Raw genomic sequence first — 24,140 nt, 5'->3', positions numbered from 1 at the left:
ATTGAAGACTTCACATATTTCAACTAAGGGCAAAAGAACTTGTAGCTGAAAACACAATAGAAAACTAAATAAGTGCTGGGCTCAATCACTAGAGGGAGTCACGATCACATATTAAGTTACTGTAATGCTCGGGCCATTCTGAACACAATTATGAAACGAATAAGAGAAGACCATCAGCTAAATCTGGATGTCATTCAGGGAAAAGAGAAAATTAGATTTGCCTCCCTAACAAGGTTTCATTTCCAAAGACTCAAGACCTTCTCCTGGGAACTTTCAAATCATCTGTAATGATAGGTTTTTAAAAATGTATCTTATTGCCTGCATTTTAAGACAGAATAAGGTATGTGACAGAAGAAAGCTGAAATTATCAGTTTTGGAAATGACACACAGCACTGCATCAAGAAAATGTTAGAATTTTAATTTAAGCAGCTTTACAGCCCATTTCACTTGAAATTAGAAAGTAATCTTAATCATGTTTTTATTTTTGAACTAAATTGGCACAATTACATCCAGCATGAACAGTCACTACCAAAAGACTGCTTTTTCAACAGATGGTTCCCCTTGGCCACTAATAAATTTAGAAAAGCATTTATCTGACAGGCTGTGAGAAGCAGCCTAGGAAAAAAAAAAAAAAAAAAATCAATAACTCAGACATTATCATCATTCTTTTATTCGATCATTTGATCAACTGTGGGCTTGAAGATTTGCTTGGTTTATTTTTAATGTATGAAATGTCTTTTTTATATCTGTGAGAATTTTTTCCCTCTCTAAATTTCTTAGCAAAAACCACAAAACAATTTGGCCAGCTGCACTCGTGGGAATTTACACTCAGCTAACAATTTTACAACTGACTAAACAGTTTTGTTAACAGCAGCACCACACATGAAGCTTTTAACATCCAGTTTGAATCCTGCCCATCATTGGTAAGGCAGAGCCCAGAACAGGATCATCTCTTGAACCAAAAAACAACTGCGGACCTCAGGAGGCACACGGGCAAACGCAGCCCAAGACAAACTAAGAGTGCTTGTCTAGTGCTCGATTACGCAGTAATTTGACTGCTTTACATTCAACATGTTCACACCAAAGGCTGAAATTCTCCACACTTCTGCTGCTTAGACAAGTCAGCTAATACCTTAGTCATATAAACAGTTCCAAGAGGGATTGTTTCTAAGAAGAACAGACAACAGGCTCCTAGTATGAGAAAATAAAACAGTGTGACAAGCAAGAATCTGCGCACCAATAATAAGAAGCGCTTTCTCGCACACTGCGGAACCACATTAAGAAATGCCATGTGTAACCAATGCAGTCTGTAAAGTTAAGTTCTGGCAGACAAATTCATTTCCCCTATTAGATATTCACTCCCACACCAGAGCAAAGACCTAAGCACCCTCTAGTTTCAAATACATATTTCCTTCTATAAACAGATTGCTCCTCTCAAGCCTAGCAGTACTTTGCCACCAAAACTGCAAACACACTTTTCCATCTCTATCTATACAAACTGGTCCTCTAAGCAGTGATATCACAGCCCTCAGGGCTCTTGCTCCCTTCCCATACCCAGACAACTATTTTGCACATTTTGCTGTGACATTCCCTTTCCAGGTGAGACAGTCCAGGAAAGCAGCTGATTTTCCCTTGCAAACACTTTAGCTCATAAAATAAAGCTGGATAAACTCTTCATCACATCCTCCCACAGCTCTTCATCTTTATCTTCCTGCAACGATTTACATAAGCAAAAAACTCTTCATCAACATGGGAAAGACAGTGGAAGCATAGAAGGCTCCATGGAGTAGCAGGGAAATCTAAAAAGCCATTCTCTCCAGCTGCGGTCCTTGTTTTCTTTCTATAAGCTTTAATATATTAATAGCAGTGTCTTGCAACCAGCATCCATTATTGGTATCACTTACCTGTTTGTGATGGTGGAGTTCTGCTCTTTCAGCACAAGCTCCCTTTGCTGCAGGGCCACAATTTGCCTCGAGAGATCATCGGGTGTCCTACACAATTAAAACAAAATAGAAACTTTTAACAAATCATTGGTTAAAATTGTTTCATACACAACCATAAAAAAAAAGTCTCACGAAAAGCAGACAAAGCAATTTCACCAGGCCAAAGTTGGTGCAGCTCCTTAGAACAACACCGGGTTACATCCTGCCCAGCTCACATCAAAGCCTGTTTTACTAAAGCCATTGCCATGTGCTGGAATCACCATCCAAGTCGCAGCATCTCACCACTGTCCACTTTAACCCCTGAACCAACTCAAAAGACGTAGAGTCAGCAACACCTCATTCTTCAAAACGAGTAGCCTGCATAAACATTCATACCAAATGAAGAGACAGTTTATCACTTGAACATATACACGTGATTTAACATACACAAGAATAGGTCCTCACAGCCTCTTTCCCACCCCAGTGCTCAGCACCAACACACAGGGGTGAGCACACCCGGTGTTACTATCATTGCTGCCAAACTACAGTCTCAGTGGAGCACGAGCCCAGGATGATCAGCAGGAGGGTAAGAAAATGAGGCGATAAATGCACATGTAGACGGTACAACTGAACAACTCTGGCCACTGCTGAATAACCTCAGAGTGCAGAGGTGACCCAAAGCAGTGTTCCCACCCCATCACCAGGGTGCTGACTTCAGAGTCCTTCATACAAGCAGTGACCCCAGAGCCATAAGGAAAAAAACCCAACAAAATAATCCATCAGCTCTAGCTAGCACTTCAGATACGACTGATAACCTTTTCTTGTCAAAGAGATCAAAGATTTATACAGATCTGCTTGGAACGGCTCTGCAGTTGACAGGAATAAGTTTATTTTTCCATCAAATCCAATGACAAATTATTAAATCTAGTGGAATGGGATCAAGATAACTCTAGCTTGGCAGTCCCAGAAACCACTATCCCACATCAACAGTCTCCACAGGAGATAACTGTTCTTTTTGGAGACATATCTTTAAATTGTGACTGTAAGAGATTCAACTGTAAATGAAGGCAGCTTATAAAAAACACAAGAAGATTTTTTTTCTCTTGAGCCACCAGAAAGGGTTTCGTATCCCAAAAGGGAAGCATCTATATCACATTTCTCAAAGGACAGGAAGCTGGAAAGGGTATCACAGCATGTACTGGATACATCCTTTTGCTGCAGCAAAATGTATCCCTCCCAAAGGGGAAGACGGACCCAAACCTTGAAAGGGTTTTTTTCCACAGGGAGCAAGTGGGAAGCTCATTTTGCAGAAGTAAAATCTGTAGAAACACATTCTGTCATGTCTCCCAACATGTAAACCAAAGCTTCACTGTTGCCGTCAGATGAAAGTAAGCCTGGCTAGATCTGACATTATTCAAATACAGCCCTGGAATGAGGCTGCTGCCACTCTGAAAGCAGAATAAGTAGATGTGCCTATAGCATGACCATTTGGATTCTGACTGAATCGAGGACTAAAGAAAAGTCATTTCTTTGATGATATCGCTTTTTAGTCAACCATTCACATACAGAAAAGGCATCGCTTTTTCTCTTTAATAATCTTTCACTTCCAGACAAGTCAAAATTAGTTAAACACCGAGCTGATGCAGACAGGCAGTATTCAACTCTGGCAGCCCCATTTCAAAGGTTCCTGCTTTTCCCTTCCAGAATTGCACACTCACTCATAGCCTTCCTCAGCAGAAAATTCTGAAGCCTCTAATACCACTTGTGTTACACGCAAGTCTTAACAGTCGATATATAATAAAAGAGATGGACGTGGCCTCCCTCAGACGACGGAGACACATTGCAGCAGTCAAAGCCATTTGTCAGAACAGGGTGAAACACCGTGCTTCAAACACATCGCGCTCAATGGCCAAGGGAACTCTGAGAAGAAACGCAGACACCAAGCTGGAGATGGCTCGATTAAAACACCTCAAATTCACAATCTGGTAGCAGAGACAAGTTCATTTTAAGATAACACGCACCTGGATTTTCAAATGTGCTGCAGCACTAGATAACACACTTCAAACTCCGGTAGCTGAGCAGGATTCTTATTTTAGAGAGTTCTGCATCTCTTTACTGAGGGCACCTAAGGGCTGGGCATGAGAGCAAACACTGGAAAACTCACTCAACCCAGTCTGATACAAACCACATCTCCACTTAGCCCAAGAGCAAGGGAAAAATAACACTGGTTTCTTGGGATCTCAGCTCTAACACTGCACTAGCTTTGATTTCCAAGTTGGAGGACTCAGGTTCTTTCTAGTTGTTATAAATGGAAGACTAAATGATAACAGAAAGTAGAAGACAGTTGGTTTTGCGTGCTCCACAATGTCTGCAGGGAAAAATATTAACAGCAAAAAACCTACAGGCGAAGTCTATAAAATAGTTACAGTTTTATTTCAACCTGGGTTCATTAGCTTCTATCTGCAGGAAGCAGACCTCTGACTCAGATTTTTTTCTATGAATTAAGGAAGTAGATATCTTTCCATGGTAGTTTCTAACTAGAAAAATCGAGATATAAGGATAAAGGAAACTTCTTCTTAGCGCTGATGAGGAAAAAAAAAAAAATTAAAAATTACATTTCCCTTTCCACTTCACCATCTTTCACCTACTAGAGTCAAAAGCAGCTAAAAACCAGAAAACACCAGACAGAAATGGCCTGGGTGTGCTTAGTCTGTTGGGTAAAAACAAGCTGTAAGTAGACACGTTGATTTCAACATGGACAATCTTTGTAAAATTAAATGCCAAGCCAACAAGGCTCTGAAAAATGCAGTTCTAAGCCTCTCATAATTCAAGCAAATATAGCAGATTTATCACAAAGATAGTTAGTATCAGGCGTATCTCTTGCCATGTCGAGTGCCAGCCGCCAACACAAGTGTTTGGTCCCTGCATCAATGAAATAATTGCACAGACTTTTTAAAATGGGCAGAAAAGTATATTTGCCTCAATTTTTTCCCATTTTCTCAGAAATTCATGCCATAATGTATTAGGACTGAGACAGAGAACTGAAATTAATCCAATAGTAAAATGAGACAGGATTATAAAAGCCACAGATTTCTAGTAATGATAGCTACTGACAGACTCCCAATAAAACACCATCATCCTCATCTGTTTGGCAATTCAAATCAACAATCAGCTTCCAATCTCAGTTTCAGCAATTGGCAGCTTTAAGTTTATACTTATTTTTGGAGAACGTTTTATTGGCACTAGGTACTTTTTTTTTTTTTTTTTAAGTGGAGTGGCATAGATATATAACAGTCTAAGTGAATGGGTATTAACCTTGTCTAAAGAACAGTTCACTTTCTTTAAAACTAAACCATGTCGGGTGATCAGAGATAAAGACATACCTTGCACACACTTTGCTGCAAATACCTTTATTGCGAGGTTTCAAAGCCTGCTTCTGAGGTCTACATCCCATCCTGATCACACACAATTTGGCAAAAGCCAAATTCACACAGTTCCAAGTAGAGGAATGACACCGCACGCACAATGAAATTAAATCAGCCGAGCTTTCAATCTGAAGAGAATTGGTCAACTCCCAAAGCGCTGCAGCCAGCCCTCATTGCTGTGAACAGCCCCCTCATTTCACACGTTTCTGAAAACGATGCCACAGCAAGAAATTTGTCAGCATCTGAACACACACTTAACATGCTCTGGACCCGAGAGCCTTTGTCTGATGGGTTTGCTGCATCTCATTTTTCCTAAGGCTCCATCCGTTCCTTATGAAACATTTTATATGAAAACCAGTATTGAAAAGCCAAGAAGTCTGCTTCAAAGGAATCTGTCTGACAATATAGCTTAACAACACTACCTGAATCACCGTTGCTACGGAAGGGAAGTTTGAAACTATCCTTACGTAAACATGCCCAGAACTCCCCTTCTGAAAAGCTGCATCTTTCTGCACTGTCACCGTGTGCCCTGCAAATCTCTCGATTCCTTCCCCGTGTAATGACAGAGCTCGTTGAACCATGAAAAAAAGAGAAAAAACACCTAGTTTGCATCAGCCGTGCAAAATCCTGTAAATGAAACACACACACTTAAGGGTATGATCCAAGAGTGGCGAGTTATTAAAACTGAATCTTATACTATGTAATTATAAAGATAACATGAAGAACAAACGACAAGTGGCTTCCAAAATGCAGGTGCAGATTAAATTACTGACTTCAGTTCCTTTCTCACGAGGAATCAAAAGATGGAACGTTCTTCCTCTGTCCCACCACCTCACCCTGAGAGAGCATTTCCTTCTGCAATAACATTTAAGCAAAAATTAATTAGAAAAAAAAACCAAGCAAACAGGAGAATTCGAGCCTAATTTGGAAACAAGATTTTGTGCCCTAAACGAGCAAATTAGGCCAGCGTAGCTCAGCAGCACAGTACGGCAGGAGAGGGACAAAACTGCTCTTAACAAAAGCTCTTTGACTTCCTTTGAAGTACAGATAATTTGAAAAGCAGCAATTTAAAAATGATTTTAAAAAACCTAAAATTGTTTAAATGAAGTGAAAAATTAACTTAATAGGATGCCCATCCGCGTCACTCAATGACTTTCAAGTGCTCACCGGCACACTTTTAACAAGGAAAACGGCTTATGCAATTTTTTATGCCTTTTTTTTAATGCACACAACTGGCATTTCATAGACATTTGCTAGAAACCTCTGTTGAACTGTCTTTGTTAAGGATCTGTTACCATTTTGGTATAAACTATGACAGTTACACACCAAGAATTAGGACCCAGTAAGCAGATGATGATGTTAAATTGAAAATTTGAATATTTTTTAATTTATAATTTATTAGAATGTCAAATTCTTATTACTTCTATAAAATGTTTCAAAACTCACAGCAAAGGAAGTGGTTTGATTGCAGCTAGATATCTGACATTAAAATTGCAACAAAAAAGTAAAATTAAATAGAAAAACAGGCACTTAGTCAACTCTGTTTGGGGGACTAAGATCTTCACTTTTTTTTTTTTAATTAAACTTGCTTGAAACTACCAAACTAATAACACACTTATAATACTGAATTACTCAGAATTACTGATTTTGGGAATTCTGTTGAATTAGCATCTCTCTATATTGTTTTAACTCAGTATGAATATACAATGACAGATTTTATTGTCTCAACTAAGTCCAATTAAATTGAAATGAAACATTCCCATGCGTGGCATTTTAGGTCAATTCATAAACTGTATTACACTTGAGCATCATTAACTGACAAAGGCCAGAGCCACAAGTCTTTACTAAAGTGCTTGTTAAGAGAATCAGTCCCAGAAAGGGAGGGCACATCTGCTGCTCCCTCTTCAATCAAAAAACATTTCCAGGTTGTTTTTTTGTTTGTTTGTTTTTAAAAAGCAGTCTCCAAAAAGTGTACAATCCGGATTTTGTTCCTTATGTGTTCTTATGTATAAGAAACACAAGAAGATTTTTAAATTGTCCTCTCTCCAAGAAGGACCTTTTCTGCTTTTAAACAAGAATTTAATCTTCTTCTGAGACAGGAAAACAACAGCATCTGAAGAACAAAACACAGAACGATGACATGACAGCAACAGAAGATTTCTGGAAAGGCGTTTTAGTTGTTTTAAATATTTCTGTGTGATTAGAAAGGCTATGAAATGTCTGTAAGAAGTCTTTTCCTGTGCGCCTGAAGCGAGTCCCCCAAACATCCTTTTTGTATATTTGAGTTCTACAACTGCTTCAACTCCTCTATCTCTGCTTTACAGGACTCCTACTTATTTCTTAAGCTTCACCAGCAAGTGCAAAAGCCGCTCCATTTCTGTGATGACTTGCCTTTCAAGAAAGTCTAGCAAATAACAATAATCACAACAGCAAATACAGACTTCCCAAAATACAGCAGCACCAAGTCCTTAAGTTTAACTTGGTCACATTAACTCAAAGTTTGTGCCAGAAAACTGCAACTTGCTCAACAAACATATCACCTCCCCGGGCGCCGACCTTGGCTCCCCTTCACCAGACCAAAGGAAAATGTTGCAACTGAAATTTGGTGTCCTGGCCTGGAATGTCTGAGAGGTAAGTTCCACAGCAGTACTTCTCTTGCAAAGAAGCCCCTTCAGGCTCCTGTCCAGGTGGTTACACCTATTTGTCAATGTCTTCATACCTACATCCTCCATTTCTATTGCTAACTATGTTAAGTAAACTATATGGTAAGGAATCTGCTACCACACAATGTTCACAAAAATAAATTCTCAAAATTCCCTAGGCAATTAGGACACCTTGAGTGTTTTGTAACACTTTGATTAAAATGTTTTGAAGAGTAGTCGCTTACCTTTATTCATTCAAGGTGTTAAGAGTTGTCAAAAAAGCAAAACTAAGGTATATCTTACTCTGTCTCTCCAATAAATTGCATCCTTCATATTTTATGTACAAAGTGAATGGAGGAAATCTGAAGTGTAAACTGAGAGCAATAAGCAATCTCAGCTTGAGGTTCCCTTCATTTAGAAAAGAAACTTCATATTTATGTAAAGATAGAATCAATAAATGCAGTTGCTCTTTACCAACACAAATGTCCCATTAACCGCTTGAAGCAGAAGAACAACTTATTTGTAAGAAAGCATTTTAAGTGTTTATAAGTGTCTTGACAATTCTAAAGACAATTGATACATCTCTTTTGAAGCAACTGCAAACTTAGCAACTAATCCAATCAAGCCATAATTTGAAGAGGGGAGAAAAGAAAAGGAAGGAAACTATCTTAGCCGTTCAATACTTTTTTGGGTTTTAATGAGAAAAGATTTTTCTTCCTAAAGTTAATGATACAGCATCATAACTAATCTTTCAGCTCTCATTTCTACTTTAAAGATATATTTAAGCATTCAACAAGATAAAAATAATCTTACTTGGAAAAACATTAGTAATTTGGCGGGCATTTCAACATTCCATGCTTCTGTCTCATCCCTATGGCTGCTCTAACAGCCAGCGCAGAACAAACCACTGAAACTTTGTAAGTACTCAGGTTGCACAGTTGAATGTAACCTTAAAAGTGAAAGGCTTTAACAGACCTCAAGGAGAGGGAATGCTGTAGTATCAAACCTGCTGGTTTGGAAGGTGAGATAAAAATAGCTTTTTTTTTTTTTTAATCTTCACCCAGAAGTCAACTCATTGCACAGTGAACCACACGACGTGCAATCAAGAGCTTCGAGAGGTCATGGTGAAACAAAAGTAATTTTCTATAGTTTGATTAAAAAGTGCTAGAGCACAGGGCTGAGCTTTTCACACAGCAAGTCCAGCGAGTGTTGCCTTTCCAAAAGGGGTCCAGCTCACACAAATCATCATTGTAGACTTCCATGCTTTTCTTCTCCAGGTGCAATTCGGTGAGAGCAACGGAGCAAAACTAACTGCCGGCTGCAGGGGCAGTCCCGGGCTTCGCTTGGTTCATTTTCTGCTGCTGAATCAGCTTGCTGAAATTCCCCCTGTCAAGAAGCTGCTAAGTGGCTCAGCTTTCTTCTCGTGCAAACATCCCAAAGCTCCATCATTCAGGTAACATCGGCCACATGGAAACCGCAATAAGGAGGCTCAAGGGTGAGACACGTGAACCGTCTGGCTCCCAAAAGCCGGCGAGAGGTCCAGGCTACCTCTGTCGTGAGAGATCCACCATCAGGTCATCATTTTGGCTTTTGGGGTGGGTGAATAATTGTGTGTTTTAGTACTGTCACGATTAGACTTCATTAAGAGTCAAAACTAACCTACGCTTCTACTGCAGAAAAAGTACGTAAGTAGCAAGGGAAACAATTAACTAGAAAAACAGAATAACTGTCTCGAGTTCTTCCTAATGACAAGTCTATCCCCATAAACTCACTTTGTAGTGCTGCGAACCCCCAGGGATGTCTGTTGATTGCTCTGCTGCTTCCCATCCAGCACAAGGCTGACCGCTCTGTACAACTGCAGCAAAACATGCTCTGCTCTTCGCTCTACTCTGCTGCCATTCTTCAGGCACAAAAGCTAACGATTTGCAGCATAAATACGGAAAAAAAAAAAAAGGATGGATCTGCTCTTGACTCTCTCCCAAGACAAAACCAAAAAAAACCCAGATCTTTTTGGTAGAATGATACAGATGAAATCAATTCCTTCTTGCATTATGCATTGCTGTGCCTTATCCCACAAGAAAAAAAAAAAAAAAAAAAAAAAAAGAGTCCACATATTTCAATTATGCTGTAACACAAAAGAATTTTCATTTGGCTTAAATTCAGTTGCATAAAATAGAATAGTTTATAAAGACGACAATAAACCACTTGATTTACAACTCAAGAAACATGGAGCCTATCTGCAATGCTATTAAATATTCTGTCTCCTATGTTTTTCCAATGTCAGAAAACAAACAGTTCTTAAGGTCTTCCCTTTTTCAGGTTATCAAGGAAGCACAACGAACCTATTGTACTTACTAATCCGTAAGAACCAGCATCTTTGAAATGCTTCAAAGCATCGTGTGGTTTGATGTGAGGAAAACCCTTGGTTTCTATCAACAGAGAATTCCTACAACAGCCCCAGCATTCTCCTCCGAGCCAGACAGCGCTGCCCACAGCACGGGATTCTCCAGCACACTCCTCTCTATTTTTGGACCGTATTTCATCACTGGTTCATCTCTTATTTAAAAAAAAAAAAAAAAAGTCTGATACTAAGGAGGACCATCCTTAAGTACCTTAAGGATTCATTCACAATCAATCTGAAATTCTAAACCAATTATAGCCTTGTACTATTCAAGGCTTTAGGATAGCAGGTCTTACTTAACTTTTCCAAAATTAATTAAAAAAAAAAAAATTAAAACACCCATACAGATTAGAGATCAAACAGAAAAAAAACCCCAACACACACCACACACCAAAAAAAACCCCACAATAACACCTGCAACACAAAAAAACCAACATACACTAACTTATAAAGCGCCTTTTAGCTATTTACCAGGAGTAGCACAGAAGTAGTCAGGTTGGAAATGATGATAAAGGATTTTTTAAAATGGCTGTTGCTGCTCATGTGCTAGAGTAGATATCAGTGTGATCTTTGCAATTAAAGAAGCAAATGTTTTTTCTCAATTTGCAATTTAATTTGGTGCATGTAACTATATATTAATGAGGATGCTGAAAGGAAATTATTGTGGCATATGATTTCGTACATACTGCCCTTAAGATTTTGAGCACAAAATGTAAACACATTTAATAATGTAATGTTTCATTTTACTGTGCAGCAGCAAAAGCTATTTTAAGTATTTTTACCTCATCATGAACATAATTTGAGCAAAAGAAAAAAAAACAGCTAACAGGAAAAGTAACGCTGTGAAATGAATAAAATAACTTATTTTAGGGAGTCATAAGTAGGGTAGTTTTTCCTATAGTTTACATTTGTCAATGGAGTTGGAACGATCTCGACAGTCTAGAGCTGGGCAGAGTAGTTGGCGTGAGCTATTTGCTGGGAATAATTAAGAATTCACGAGGGGGTTGGGGATTGGGAGGTAAATCAAACTAATCTGAAGAACAGATTTGCAGCAGAATACCAATTATTTATTCTAACCACATGGGTATCCTTAAGATTTTTCAAAGCATTCGGATAATTTTAAGTAATCACAAGCAAAAAAATAATATCTGAAAACCACAGACTGAAGTACAAATATTTGCTCATTGGAAAGAAACTCTGAGTAGACAGACGTTGTATCTTTCCAAGAGGTATCATTCAACAGAGGACCATTAGAAACAAAAACACAACCCCACAACTCACATGTATCCAACACACCCTTCCGGCACCACTTCTAACCACATGGAAATTACTAACACAGAGACATCATTTTTACAGGTAACCAGGGCTTCTGTCTGATAAGAGAGCTGTAACCAAGACTACATACTGACAATATATGTTTATTTGACTATTTTACAGATTTCACTAAATGGATAGTTTTGTTCTTTTGACACCTGTCTGAGATAGTCCTTGCAGAACACTAATTTACCTGAATTCTTGTATTTTTTTCCAACATCTTTATTGATTACATTGTTTTCCCAGACTCTTATCAGCTGGAAATATTAGCCAAGAGTAATACAAAATCCCTAATCTTGAGCAAAAGGATATACTCTGAATTACTGTCTGCAGGTCCTTGTGAGAGTCTAGGACATATTTTCAGCTACTTTTATATACAACGATTTGACAATCCATATATTATTCTTATTTACTTCTGATTACAATCACATTACCTCTTCAATCTCATGGCAGGAATGGCTACTTTAAACTGCAACTTGAAGATACAGTGAAAGTTCCTTTAACTGGTGGAGGTTTCTGTGCTTGTTTTTTTAATATCATCCAATAACATCAGTCACAGGTAAATTTATGATGACAATTTTAGAAAGAACGAAAAGCATACTGCTTTTATGTTCAGCTGGAATACTAAGTTACTCTTTCAGACAGAAAATTGAAGTTGTCTGTTGCTTTATTAATTAATAACTATCCACATTCAAGCAAATATTATTCCAAAGCTTTCCACAGATGTCTCAACTCTGGCAGAAGCAGAAAGTAAAAAATCCTAGTTGCAGCAAATGTGGAAGGTTAAGAACTTTATTGAAGTACAGAAACACACAGCTGATAAATGACGATATTGATCATGAATATCAATTAGTGGAACAAATAAAGTAGAGAACACTTAAGGAAAATGTTTTCCCTGTCAGTAGCAGCACATTCCTGCAAGTTATTTGTATTAAGGTGGCACAAAAGGCATCAGCTGCCACTGAGACTCCGTTCACAGTGGATACATCAAGTGTGTAATATGCCTGGGGTAAGACTAGAATTCTCTAGAAAACAGACCAAAGCAATGCCTTAATTTTAGAACCTGAGGTACAAGGAGTTTAAGCAATCTGACTAGGAACACCTGGAAAACTCTCTAATCCAACCCCAAGAAAATTTAACCCCATATTAACCTAAGGGACAATTGAAGCTATCAACCATAAGAGCTGTACCCTAACCCTTTTGTTTCTTAACTTGTAAAGCAGTCAAACATCAGTATGCGATACTACTTTTTGAGTGCCATCCTAATAAATTAATCCCAAACCAGGAGTTTAAATCCTAGCTTTTTGCTTAGTCCAGCCTTGCATTTAGCGATCACATCATCTCCCACTGAGTTCATTTCCCATTCAGAGCCTGCTGCTCTGTTCCCGGTTTTAACAAACCCACAAACACGTGAGCTCGGTATCCGTGACCCCTCACCAGGCTCAGGCCTCCCCGCTAACGAAGCGCATTTCTCACTCAGCTGTCCACAAGCTGACAAGTGAGCTTAACTTCGGGAAAACGAATTACACGTGTCCCCAGACACATGTAAATAAAACGAAGACATTTCAGATTTACAGCGCTGCCTTCAAACCCTCTTCCCCCAGCTCAGGGAGGATTAAAAAGGACTTCAAAGAAGCCCGAGTTCCAATTAAAACACTGTGACCACCCCGGGGATGCAAAAATATTCCTCTGATTAGTGAGATGCGCTCTTTGAACTGTTTAGCTAAAAAAAGCTTTCAGAACTTTAAACAAATGCAGTAGCTCTCATACTTTTTTTTTTTTTAAAGTTTCTAAAAATTTAATATTCAAAGTGAAGGACAAATAACATTTCAGACCGAAAGCTTTACGGAAGCCCATTAACATCAGCTCTTGGCATCTACTTACAAACATGAGACATATGAAAACCTAAACATTGCAGTCCCAGTACGAACCAGATGACACAAGTCATTGAAATAGAAGAAACCCAAGAGTGCCATTGTTGCTACAGTGGTGCTGGCACCCCAGTATTACAGAAAGACTGTGCAAAAATCCCCTCTCTCCCTCAAGGGCAGAGCACATCAATCCCATGTCATATTGAAATCCTGCTTTCTTTCCTTAACATCCAAGTCTCTCAAGCCACACATATAGAGCACCTCATATCCAAGCCCTTTGACACAGCGTGACAATAACAGTTGCCCTCAGCCTTGGCAATAAACACGGCTTTTAAATAAAAAAGCTCTTCTTATGCTTCCCACAGGGGAAAAAAAAAAAAGCCAACTCACCCCATCCCATCAGTCTCTCATTCCCCAAACCAGAGCTGGATTACATACTTTGAGAGTTTTAACATCAAGAAGAATGATGAACATTAGGAACAAATGCTGCAAAAATAACTGAGTCTTAGAGCATGCCAAAGCAGTCAGAGCTAAGTGGATATAACAAACCTGCCTGTGAAAGCCAAACCCCAATCGCCATCATCCATAAATAATGAATAATTCACGTCAGAAGGAAATAGAAGCAGACTTTAAGACTTGTTCATAGAAAGTGGAACTGCTATAGTGTAATCGCATTAAAGATGTAAACAGTGGCATTTCAGCAATTCCTGTTCTGTTGCCAGCTCACTCTCACAAACTGGTACATCAGCTCAGCGCCCGCAGCGAGTGCAGGGTTCAGAGCAGCCAAAAGCAATGACGAATTCCCAGTGTCTTTGCCATCGGCTCCTGTGACTGGGATTATAAGGACTGGACTGATGTCACAAGCACTTTGACACCATGTTGGCTTAACACTATCATCAGGTTTTAGTCTCGTTCAGTGCCTGAAGCTACAAGGGGAGGCACAAATTAGATGATAAACAGTTTCTAAAATTTGAAATGTATTGACAGAAGAGAAAAAGCTCCTATTCTCTGCATTAAAAGAAACAAACATCCCTTTTTCACCACACTTTTGCATCCTTCCTTGCATGCATATTTATCTCCAAGATCTTATTTCACCATGGAGAACAACACAGCATACAGGACCACCCACAACCAGTTACATTTTCTTTGGAGAATGGATGATAGGGAACCAACCAGACAACAATAAAGAGTTAAAAACAATTCTGCTAGAAGCCTTCACAATGTCTGCCTCACTGGAGATCTCCTCCAGGATCCGCAGCTTCTTGATTCTGCTCGTTGCATTGACTGCAGATTCGTACAACAGCTCCACGCTTGAGGAAAAGGTGCATCAGATACTCCAAACTCTTCAGATTCCACTTGAGTTTGACAGGGAAGATACTGCAAAGCATTTATAACCTAAATATAAAAGGGAGTCCTATTTATACAACGACTATTATATAACTCGGATGCTAAAGGTGGCTACTTTGGACAATAGTTTCAGTGAGCAAGCACAAATGAAAATCACAGCCAGAAAACCACAAAACATTTTGAAGTCTGGGGTGCAGAGCTACCTCAGCTCCCTTCCTCCTAAGCTCGCCTGAATTCCCAAGTTTTCCTGTTACGCTAGCAAAAAAAATTTTAATTTACTTCAACCATTCTGGTTTATAACTTGAGCATTTGCCAGCTAAAAGCACTCGCCCATCTCAGCTCAATCCTCCTTCCTCTGCTGAACCATAGCTCCCATCATGAAACTTCCCACTTCAGAGGCACCTCAAAGAAACAGCGCCAGAATTAAGCGTTTCTTGTAGAACTTGATACCTCCACTACGTTTCGTACTTAACCTTTTGCAAAGACAGGGTTAAAATAAAAAACACAAAGGCATATGGAAAACAAGTCCCTCTGCTCAAAAGTAGCTTTGCAAATGCAAATGCTTACAGAACGTTTGGCCACATGCTGAGCATTTACTCTTTGCAGAGTCATGTATCACGTCCAGGATTTCTGAATTGCCAAAATGCTTTTTTTCTACCACATCTACTATAATTTTTTAACAAGAAAAAAAAATATCTGCACACAGCATATGAGAGAGAGAAGACACTCTTAAAATTTTGTAACTAATGCTTATGCGTGCAAAGAGCTTTCTGTAACCCTGGGTAAGAGGATGACTGACGAAAAAAAAAAAATAAAGAAGCCGTATCTTTAAGTTCTACCTTTCATGTAAGGAAAAGAACTTTTCAATCAGTATGAGAAAGGTTCAACAGTATGAGCCTCCACGTGAAACCAATGCCTCCCTGCACAGGCATCTTGCTGCCCCTCTGTACCTGCTCCCAAAAGCTGAAGTCGGACAAGCAGACACATCCTCCACTTGCACTTCTTCCATAGAGAACCACTGTCAAAATCCTGAGGGAATGGGCACAGAGAGAGATTCAAATACATCCTACAAAGAAACTTTTTACTTCAAATCCAGGGAACGACATAAACAGTCACAAATCCCATGTGCACATTCACCACAGTCTGTAAAACTATCCAGTTTTTATCAGGCTTAAAATGAATGTTCACAGATCCAGCTTCTCGGGAAGGAGAAACGAGAGCTGCCTATTGATTTTGTATCAGGGCTACCTCGGAAAAAAGGGGAAGAACATAATAGTTGAAATAAATGTTGCCTCCCCATATCCTCCCTTTGGAAAGCACAAAGGCTTTAAATACATGAAACCAGCTCAACTGTATAGTTACCCTCTGAAAGGCCATCAATTACATAAATTGGGCTGTGTGGCAGAGAGGAATAAAAATTACACAGGGTCAAACCAGCTCTGGAATTAATTTGGGAGGGAGAGGGTATATTTCAAAAGAGGGAGGGTTTTTATTCTCGCCTTCCCTCCTACTCCCTCACTCTCCAGCAATTGTCATGGTCCAAGGAGACAGCAGAAGATGTCATTAATAAATTTATTTCAACTTTCTTTTCAATGGTGCTAAAAATGTATGCAAATCCATTCATAATTAGGTTTAAAAATTCCATTTCATGGGATAATCAGACTTCAAAAAACTCAATTTTAGTTTTAATCAGATTTTAACATGGATATTAAGTCCATTTCGTTCGGAAGAGGGAGAAACACTGAATTTAACACAAAATGTATTCAAGCTTAGCCCTGGGAGATAATTAAATAAAATTAATTTGGCAAGGGTTGTCTGTAAATGGAAACGCTCCAGACAGCAAAGCACGTTTCTGAAGGAAACAAAAGCAGTTCATTACTGTCCAAACAGATACAAAGCTTATTGTTCAGACAGAAGGGAATTGCAGCTCTTCCACAACAGCCAGACAACCTGAGCCCTCGAGCTGCCTCTGACAAACACAGCGGTTTGTGGAGGAGGAGAAGCTGGTTATTACCTTCTCGGTTCAGCTCAGTCCCTTAAACTCTTCTAGCACAGCAAGGATAGAAAATGCAGGACATAAGAACCTAATGATTCCAAATTACCAAGCACAGAAAAGGATAAGAAACAACCTAGTGAGAGACAGCTCTGTAAAACTATGAAAACCCACACGCAATTTGAGGCTGACAGCATCTAGATTCTTGTCAGATACAATTCCACCAAATTCCATGTAGTGACCTAGTCCCTACACCATAGATCTGAATCCCAGTTTAATGCCAAAAGCACCCTGTTCTCCCTGACAAAAGCCATGGACTGATATAGACACTAAAACTTCGGTAACTGTCCTTCTGATGTTTCAATTCTGAAGAGCCAAATATTTATTTTGTAGCCCTTACAGTCTTAGACACAAAAGTGCAGTTCTTATAATACCGTATATTACCAGATTTGCCTGACACTTAACTACTAACATTGTATGGTGCTAGAAACTGTCCATGAAAGCCTGTTCTGGCAAATATTTAACCAACTTACACCATGAAAACATTAAACAGAAGGGCTGACTCTAAAGCAAAGTTAAGGGTTTAATTTGTATCCTCCAAATTTTCCCCAGCATCAGGCACTTTGAAGATTCAGCTGGACAGGGTGCTGGGCCAGCTTGTCTAGACCGGGCTTTTACCAAAAAAGGTTGGACCAGCTGGTCCTTGAGGTCTCTTCCAACCTGGTATTCTATGATTCCATGAAACTCTACTGATGCAGGCACACCACCGTTAAAAGAATAGTACAGGGTACAAGAAACAGACAAATATTTTAGTTATTTTAAATATCTAAATACGGTCAAAAGACTGACATTGAAAAATAGCATGTTTAGATTTAGCAGCTATCATAAGCCACATAGACAGGAGCACAAATATTTTCCACAACCCATGTCTACCCAATTGGAAAAAAAAACTCACAAATGCAGAACACTTTTTCACTCTTCCTCTCTACCAGCCTTTCAAATCTATCAGTTATTACAAAGTGCCAATTGCATTTCCCCCTTGCCAGCCGCTTGCAGACAGGCGAGCCGATAGGTGTTTGTCACCTTGACAAGCGGGCCAGCTCTCCAGAAAGCAGATTATGTCTTTGCCAAAGTCACACTGGAAACCATCAGGCCTAAATGAAAGGTTTGTCACAAAATAGGCTTGATGCCATCAACATTGGCTGCTAAATTTGCAGAAAACCACCTGAAGCCACAAAGCTTTAACTCTGGGAATGAAAAGAGCATAGAGTCAGAAACGTTATTTGCAAATATACCCGCAAAACTGAGTAAAAATAATTCATAACTAGGTTAAATCATCTTCTGAACCGAATCAATAGCAGAGCTGTGAAGTATCACGGAAAACTGTCCAAGTGAACTAACTGATGAATAGCTGACTTCTCTAGTTGTGGATACTGATAACTGAACACATTCTCAAAGCCAGATACCCCACTTCTGTCCTTCTCAGAAAGTCACTGGGATTTCAAGCCCTCGCTGAACAGGTCCATGTGTACTACAGAAAGAGAATGATTGTTTCATCAGAACAGAAATCAACTCCGCAGAGTATAGCTCAGGAAAATCCAGAATTTCATATTTCTTCCTACTCAAAAGATTGACCTTCCTTTCCCTACGCTGTTCATAGTGGAGTATCTCTAGAAGAGAGGTTAAGCAAGTAATGAGAATTCAAAAGCAACTCCAGCAAGAACAACTTGTGCTAGAAAATGGTTCTTGCAACAGTCACCCATTACTTCCCACAAAGAGGCGCAGCAATTGTTAACTTTGCAGACAATAGAGTTGAGAATAACATAGAGAAAGGGAATTGGTAAGGATTGAGTCAAAGTAGTACTACAAAAGAAGAAATGCTCAAGATCTCAAGTAAATACATCTCTAGAAAAGCCAAATTTCCAACTACATTGGAAGGTCGGGCTCTCTGGCAGATCCTATTTCTGTTTATAGCAAGAGGCAGTAAAAGTTGAGAGCTGCTTCAATGTGCAGAGGTTTCTAACACACTACTCCAAAATGTATCATCCTCTTACAAGGATGACATTCAACAGCCACAACTTCATTAGAAGAAATATTTCGCTGTCAGGTGATGAGCAAAGTATGTGCAGAACACATTTTAGTGCATCAGCAGCCACCAGATGAATTTAGGAAAAAAAAAAAGAAAGAAAAGAAAAAGCAGCTTTGCCATGCATTCCCTGCATTTTACATTAGTGGCAGGGCAGGAAAGAAGGTTCCCCACACCTCCACCTCTTAACTGTGTGGCTACATGGAATAGTTGGGCATGTTTTATCATCTTTCTGCTGAAAAAGCCTGGCTCCATTTTCTACAAGCTATTCTAAACCCATGCAAAGCTTAATTTGAAAACAGGAGCCCTGAGCTCCTACTTCAGCTGTCCAGGTCGGCACTTTGAAAATAAGCTCTAGACACTGATTCCAGGCGTTCGCTAAACACAGGGATCCACTCAGCCCCCAGTGCCTCCCACCTTTGCTTTCAAAATGAGAATCTTTCCAGTTATCACAGGCCCAATTCTGCTCTCGCTTCGGGACGGTCGTTCCAGCTTGTAGTTCTTCCTCCTCAGGTCAGGGAGAACCCAGACACACACCTGAGAGCACAGCACACCAGGGAGGGAGCAGCCACGCAGCAAAATCAGATCACAAAGTTAAAGCGAAAAATACTTTTTGTTTTGTCCCAAAGAGAACCGCAAAAGGCACCATTTACATGAACAGCAGCAATTTAAGAAGCTCACTTCTCTCTAATACTTTACAACTTTATTGCATTTTGTTTCAAATAAGAAAGATTACAACTGAAAAAGTATCAAAGCAAAACATTTTTCTATCTATTCTATGCACATAATACCTAGTATCTCCTATCCGCAAGAGTTTTTACTTTTAAAAAGCTGGCAGGGAACAACAATTAAACATCTTTATGCTTAAGTAAATTCTATGCTGATGAAAGCTAACAGTTTTAGAATGAAATTCTGCTCCATGTCTTGCATGTTACTCTGTATTTTCTGATCTAGACCAGGAGACCATTGTTTCTGACACTGGACCAGAGATGGATTAGTAAATAATCCAATCCAACATGGCAATTTCTGTGCTGTAAGTTATTTTAAAATAACAAACAGCACTTACGTAATCACAGCTTGTTCAAGAGAACCTTGAGGCACTTATCACATTAATCTTTTAACTCTCTAACATTTCAAGTTCACTATGCCCTTTAAGAAAGGTTTGAAAATGTTGTGTAGTGGGTTTGCTACTACAAGCCACATCAATTTTTTCTCCCCATACAACGGATGCACAAAGGTATATTTACAAGCATATTCCCTTTAACAACGTAGCTTGTGAGGAAAAACAATATAGCCCAAGTAAAGATGTGCTTAGGTCAAAAATATTCACTGGCAGAGGACCCAAGGGAGGAAAGATAGAGGCTTAAGGACGAGGCTTACATAATAATAGCACCAGGCATTTAAACCAGTTTGTCGGAACCAGGAGCATTTTAAAGATGCTAAAAAATTGAAACAGTTTAATGTTCACGCACTTCCAATTTTCTCCCACCCCATCTTCATGTTGCTACACTTGGCAGCTTATTAAAACTGAAAATTAGACCTTTCCTGGCTGATCCAGCACAGAACTTCCCCCTGCACTGATGACAAACCAAAGACAATGAAAGTAGCACCTTCCCGGCTACCATGAAGCCTCGCTCTAAGCATTGATGAAGTTCAGCACTAAACCCAGGAGTTAATCATTTTCAAAACACCATCAAGATAACCTGCACCAAATACACTCAGGAAAGCTTCTCAGATGATACGAATCATATTTTGGTCTTATGTACACTGGCAGATAAACTCTCCTTAATAGTTCAGTGCATTTTTCAGCAAACTCAATGTGAACAAAGGTCAGCGGCTCTCACATGTCAGGTCCCTGTCCACAGTTGCTGTTTTCTGTAGGCAACAAGATGGACATGGTCTACTTTTATTCATTAAACCTCCCACCTTTTCCAACTGCAGTTTTCAGAACCTTGGTATTAAACAATGCCTGCAATTCCAAACTAAAATATACTGCTCCACAATTGCTGTTCTTGACCCCATTCCCTTGCTCACAGACTGGTAAATGCGAATTCACATAAAAGTGGGACAGAAAAGGATCTTTTAGTTCAGGTCCCATCTAGTCCTTTGCTATTAAGAACTCGAGTCATCTCTTCCATACCCTTGTGGAACTTCAACTCAGAAGCAGCAATTTGTGTACTTTTGACTCCACTGGAAGCTGCATTCAGAACTTAGACTTCGTAAAAGTTAGAACCTCCTTCTAGCTGTATTCATGGCAGGGTTACAGTGATTTGATTTGAATTCCAATGCTAGTCTTTAGTATACATGGTTCTTTTTCTCACTGGTATTGATCTCCTTTCCTTTTCCTCCCCTCCATCCATGTATTTCTTGGCAGTAATTACATCTCCTGCCAGCCTGTGCTAGAGGAGACCAGTCCTTCCACTCACCACTGGTTCGGAGGCTCTCAAGCTCCTACCAAAAGCCCTTTTCTGCATTTAGCTCCCACCATCCTCCTCCGCAGGTGACCAGAGCTCTGAGAAGTGTCTCCCAGGCCATCTACAAAGGCACTTGTACACTTTCACCCCCATGAAAGTTCTCCTGGTGCACCCTCTGTGTGAGAATTAACAGCCATTCTGTTGTAAACAAGTCCACAGCCCTTCTTCCAGTCCTTTCCACCGCATGTGCTACATCTTACAAAAGAAGTTTGTATTCAGCTCCCAATTCCATAGAGCCTTGTGTTTTGTTTCACTGAATTTTGTCCCACTTCTTTAATCCTTAGGGTCACTCAGTTCTGCATATCCAGCTCTTATGTATTTATGAATCCTCTGAACTTGGCATCATTAGTCAGGTTTTATCAGCACACACCAAATTTTTGCACCAAAACCATTAACAGAAATACTGAATAAAGCAGATCCTAAGGCTAATCACTGAGGAATTCTACTTATCCTCACATTTTCCTTTCAACAATGCTAAATCTATCCCTGTTCAAACAATTCCTTATACATGCTATGATTCTTCTATTAATTTCCATCTTCTCCCACATAGTTTATACTTTCCCAGGCGGCTCTCTTGATAAAATGTTTCAGGGAAATTCAAATAAATAAGATCTACTGTTTCCTTTGATAAGATAATCAATTCTCTAGACAAAGAAGGCTGTTACAGGAGTCTGCCACAAGGCACCTTGATCCTCCTTGATCCAATGAGGTGGATTCCTTGCCCTGTAGATAAAGGTCATGCCCACTAGTACAAGGGAGTAGCACAATACAAGAGTTTGAACACTTACTGAAAAATTTTGGTTTGCTTCTATTTGGAAAGGGCTTGCGCGTTTTGAGAAGGGTTTGGAAAAAAGCATTGCTACAGCAAAACAAAATCATCTTCAATAAGCATGCACAGGATTCATTTTTACATTTTTGTTTAAAAGTTTCCCTGTAAAAATAAAACATTGGGGACAAATGAGGTATAATACACTGCACATCTAAGGGAGAGGGAAGGCACAGCAGGTCAACAGCCCCAGCAGAAAATTTAAAACTGAAATACTGAAAACACTAAAATGGAAATGGAAAGGTAAAATTAAAAGGGAGCTAAATATTATAGTGGTTATTGGATTTGTGGAAATGATCAAATGAGAGGCTGAATAAAAATCAAGCAGGAGCATCTGAGCTCTCTGACAGTAGCAAACCAGCCCCTTGCTGATTAGTCTCTGCTATTTAAATGATAATTTCACTTTAAGGCAAACAGGATTGCTTAATGTAAGGAAAGTGCCTCTTTATAAAAGTGTTGGTATTTTTGAAAGCTTCTCCTTCACAGCAGAGTGAGCACCTAAGTTCAACCCATTTACACATAACACGGGTCACTACATGCTGGAAGAAAGCAAGCTGCTTTTATCCAGCCATTTTTCAGCAGCATCTCAAACACTACTTGCAAGAAACATGGCAGCAACACAAAATGAAGCGTCTGACTGGGGAGTTCCCCCCGGCAAACAAATCACCTGCTACGCAGAAGACAATGCAAGCACACGTTTCTAAGACCATGCCTGCTCCTAGTGGAAAAAGAACGTGAAGTTTACTGGTTTGGGAAACGCACCCTATGTTCAAGCCAGGACAATGCTCTGTATTCTGATAAAGACTGTCAACAGAAAAAGAAGTGATATTTTCCATTTTAAAAAAAAAAAAAGGTTCCATTGGCATCTTCACTACCAAAATAAAGTTCTTATTGCCCTAGTATGAATTGTCCGTCTTTTCTTTGATTTCATTATTCTCCATACAGTTCTTGTAGGCGAACTACCGAAGTTCCTCAAATTATTCTTCAACAAAGATGACAGATAATATGCTAAGCTATTGTTCAATAGTTTTCTCCATCTCCAGAATGCCAGACCTGTGATCCTGGAAAGGCAGTTTCTGTAACTGTTCCCAGAGCTTTGAAATGCAAAGCAAGGACAGACACATTTTTGATGTGAACTTGCTTACTTCTGACTCTGATTTTCTGATTCTACATTACGGCCTCAGCCTGCCTCGGTGTCAGGTGCTCATCCATTATGTTTTACACTATTCCTGTCTTTCCTTTAGCCTCCAGACTTATTACTCTGATCTATTCAAATGGAAATAAAAGCATTAAAGGCAAAGCAGAAAGAAGACTAATATTTTTGAACATGAGAGAGAAGTACAGCATTTTTGGAGAAAATTAATATCAGATAGGAAAATTCTATGGCAGGAAGCTTTGCCCAGCATTTCAGTGAAATATTGGCAGGAATAGACCTATGGTATTTTAAGAAATCTGTGAAAAGAGGTGCAGATGGTTGCCATATTAAGTGGATCAACATCATGAGAATGGCAGAAGATTAAACTGGCTAAAGCACAGATTTGACATCAGGCTCCGAAATATCACTATAAAATGTAGTATTGTGCATGTTCAGGACAAGAGCAGATAATCCTTGTGTGAGGTAAGGTGAGACCTCATAACCAGAGAAGTTGCTCTAGTAAGCATAGCTTCTTTTTCTGTTTCATTTGGGGTTGGTTTGTTTTTCGCTTGTTTGGGGTGTCTGTGGGGTTTTTTTTAATTAGTGTTTCCCCCTATGTAGTGTTTATCTCTCTTTTTGGTGCCCTGGGAATCCCCACTGTGATGAGACAGCTTGTTTTACACTGGGAATCTTGTCAACAGCAG

At 39.4% G+C, this 24,140-nt stretch overlaps 1 protein-coding gene across 3 annotated transcripts in view; it reads right to left on the bottom strand.

Moving 5' to 3' along the window:
* The window catches only part of MAD1L1 (mitotic arrest deficient 1 like 1), a 370,492-nt gene that overhangs the window by 328,506 nt on the left and 17,846 nt on the right, over positions 1-24,140 (bottom strand). For all 3 annotated transcript variants that reach the window (XM_065644520.1, XM_065644519.1, XM_065644521.1), the window contains one exon: positions 1,905-1,991. In XM_065644520.1, the coding sequence (XP_065500592.1) occupies positions 1,905-1,991 (87 nt within the window). The remainder of the gene's footprint in view (positions 1-1,904; positions 1,992-24,140) is intronic.

This window comes from Caloenas nicobarica, chromosome 14 (assembly GCF_036013445.1).
Source record: "Caloenas nicobarica isolate bCalNic1 chromosome 14, bCalNic1.hap1, whole genome shotgun sequence".
NCBI lineage: Eukaryota > Metazoa > Chordata > Aves > Columbiformes > Columbidae > Caloenas > Caloenas nicobarica.
The sequence above is the reverse complement of the archived record's forward strand: the minus strand, read 5'-3'. Positions and strand labels throughout refer to the sequence as shown.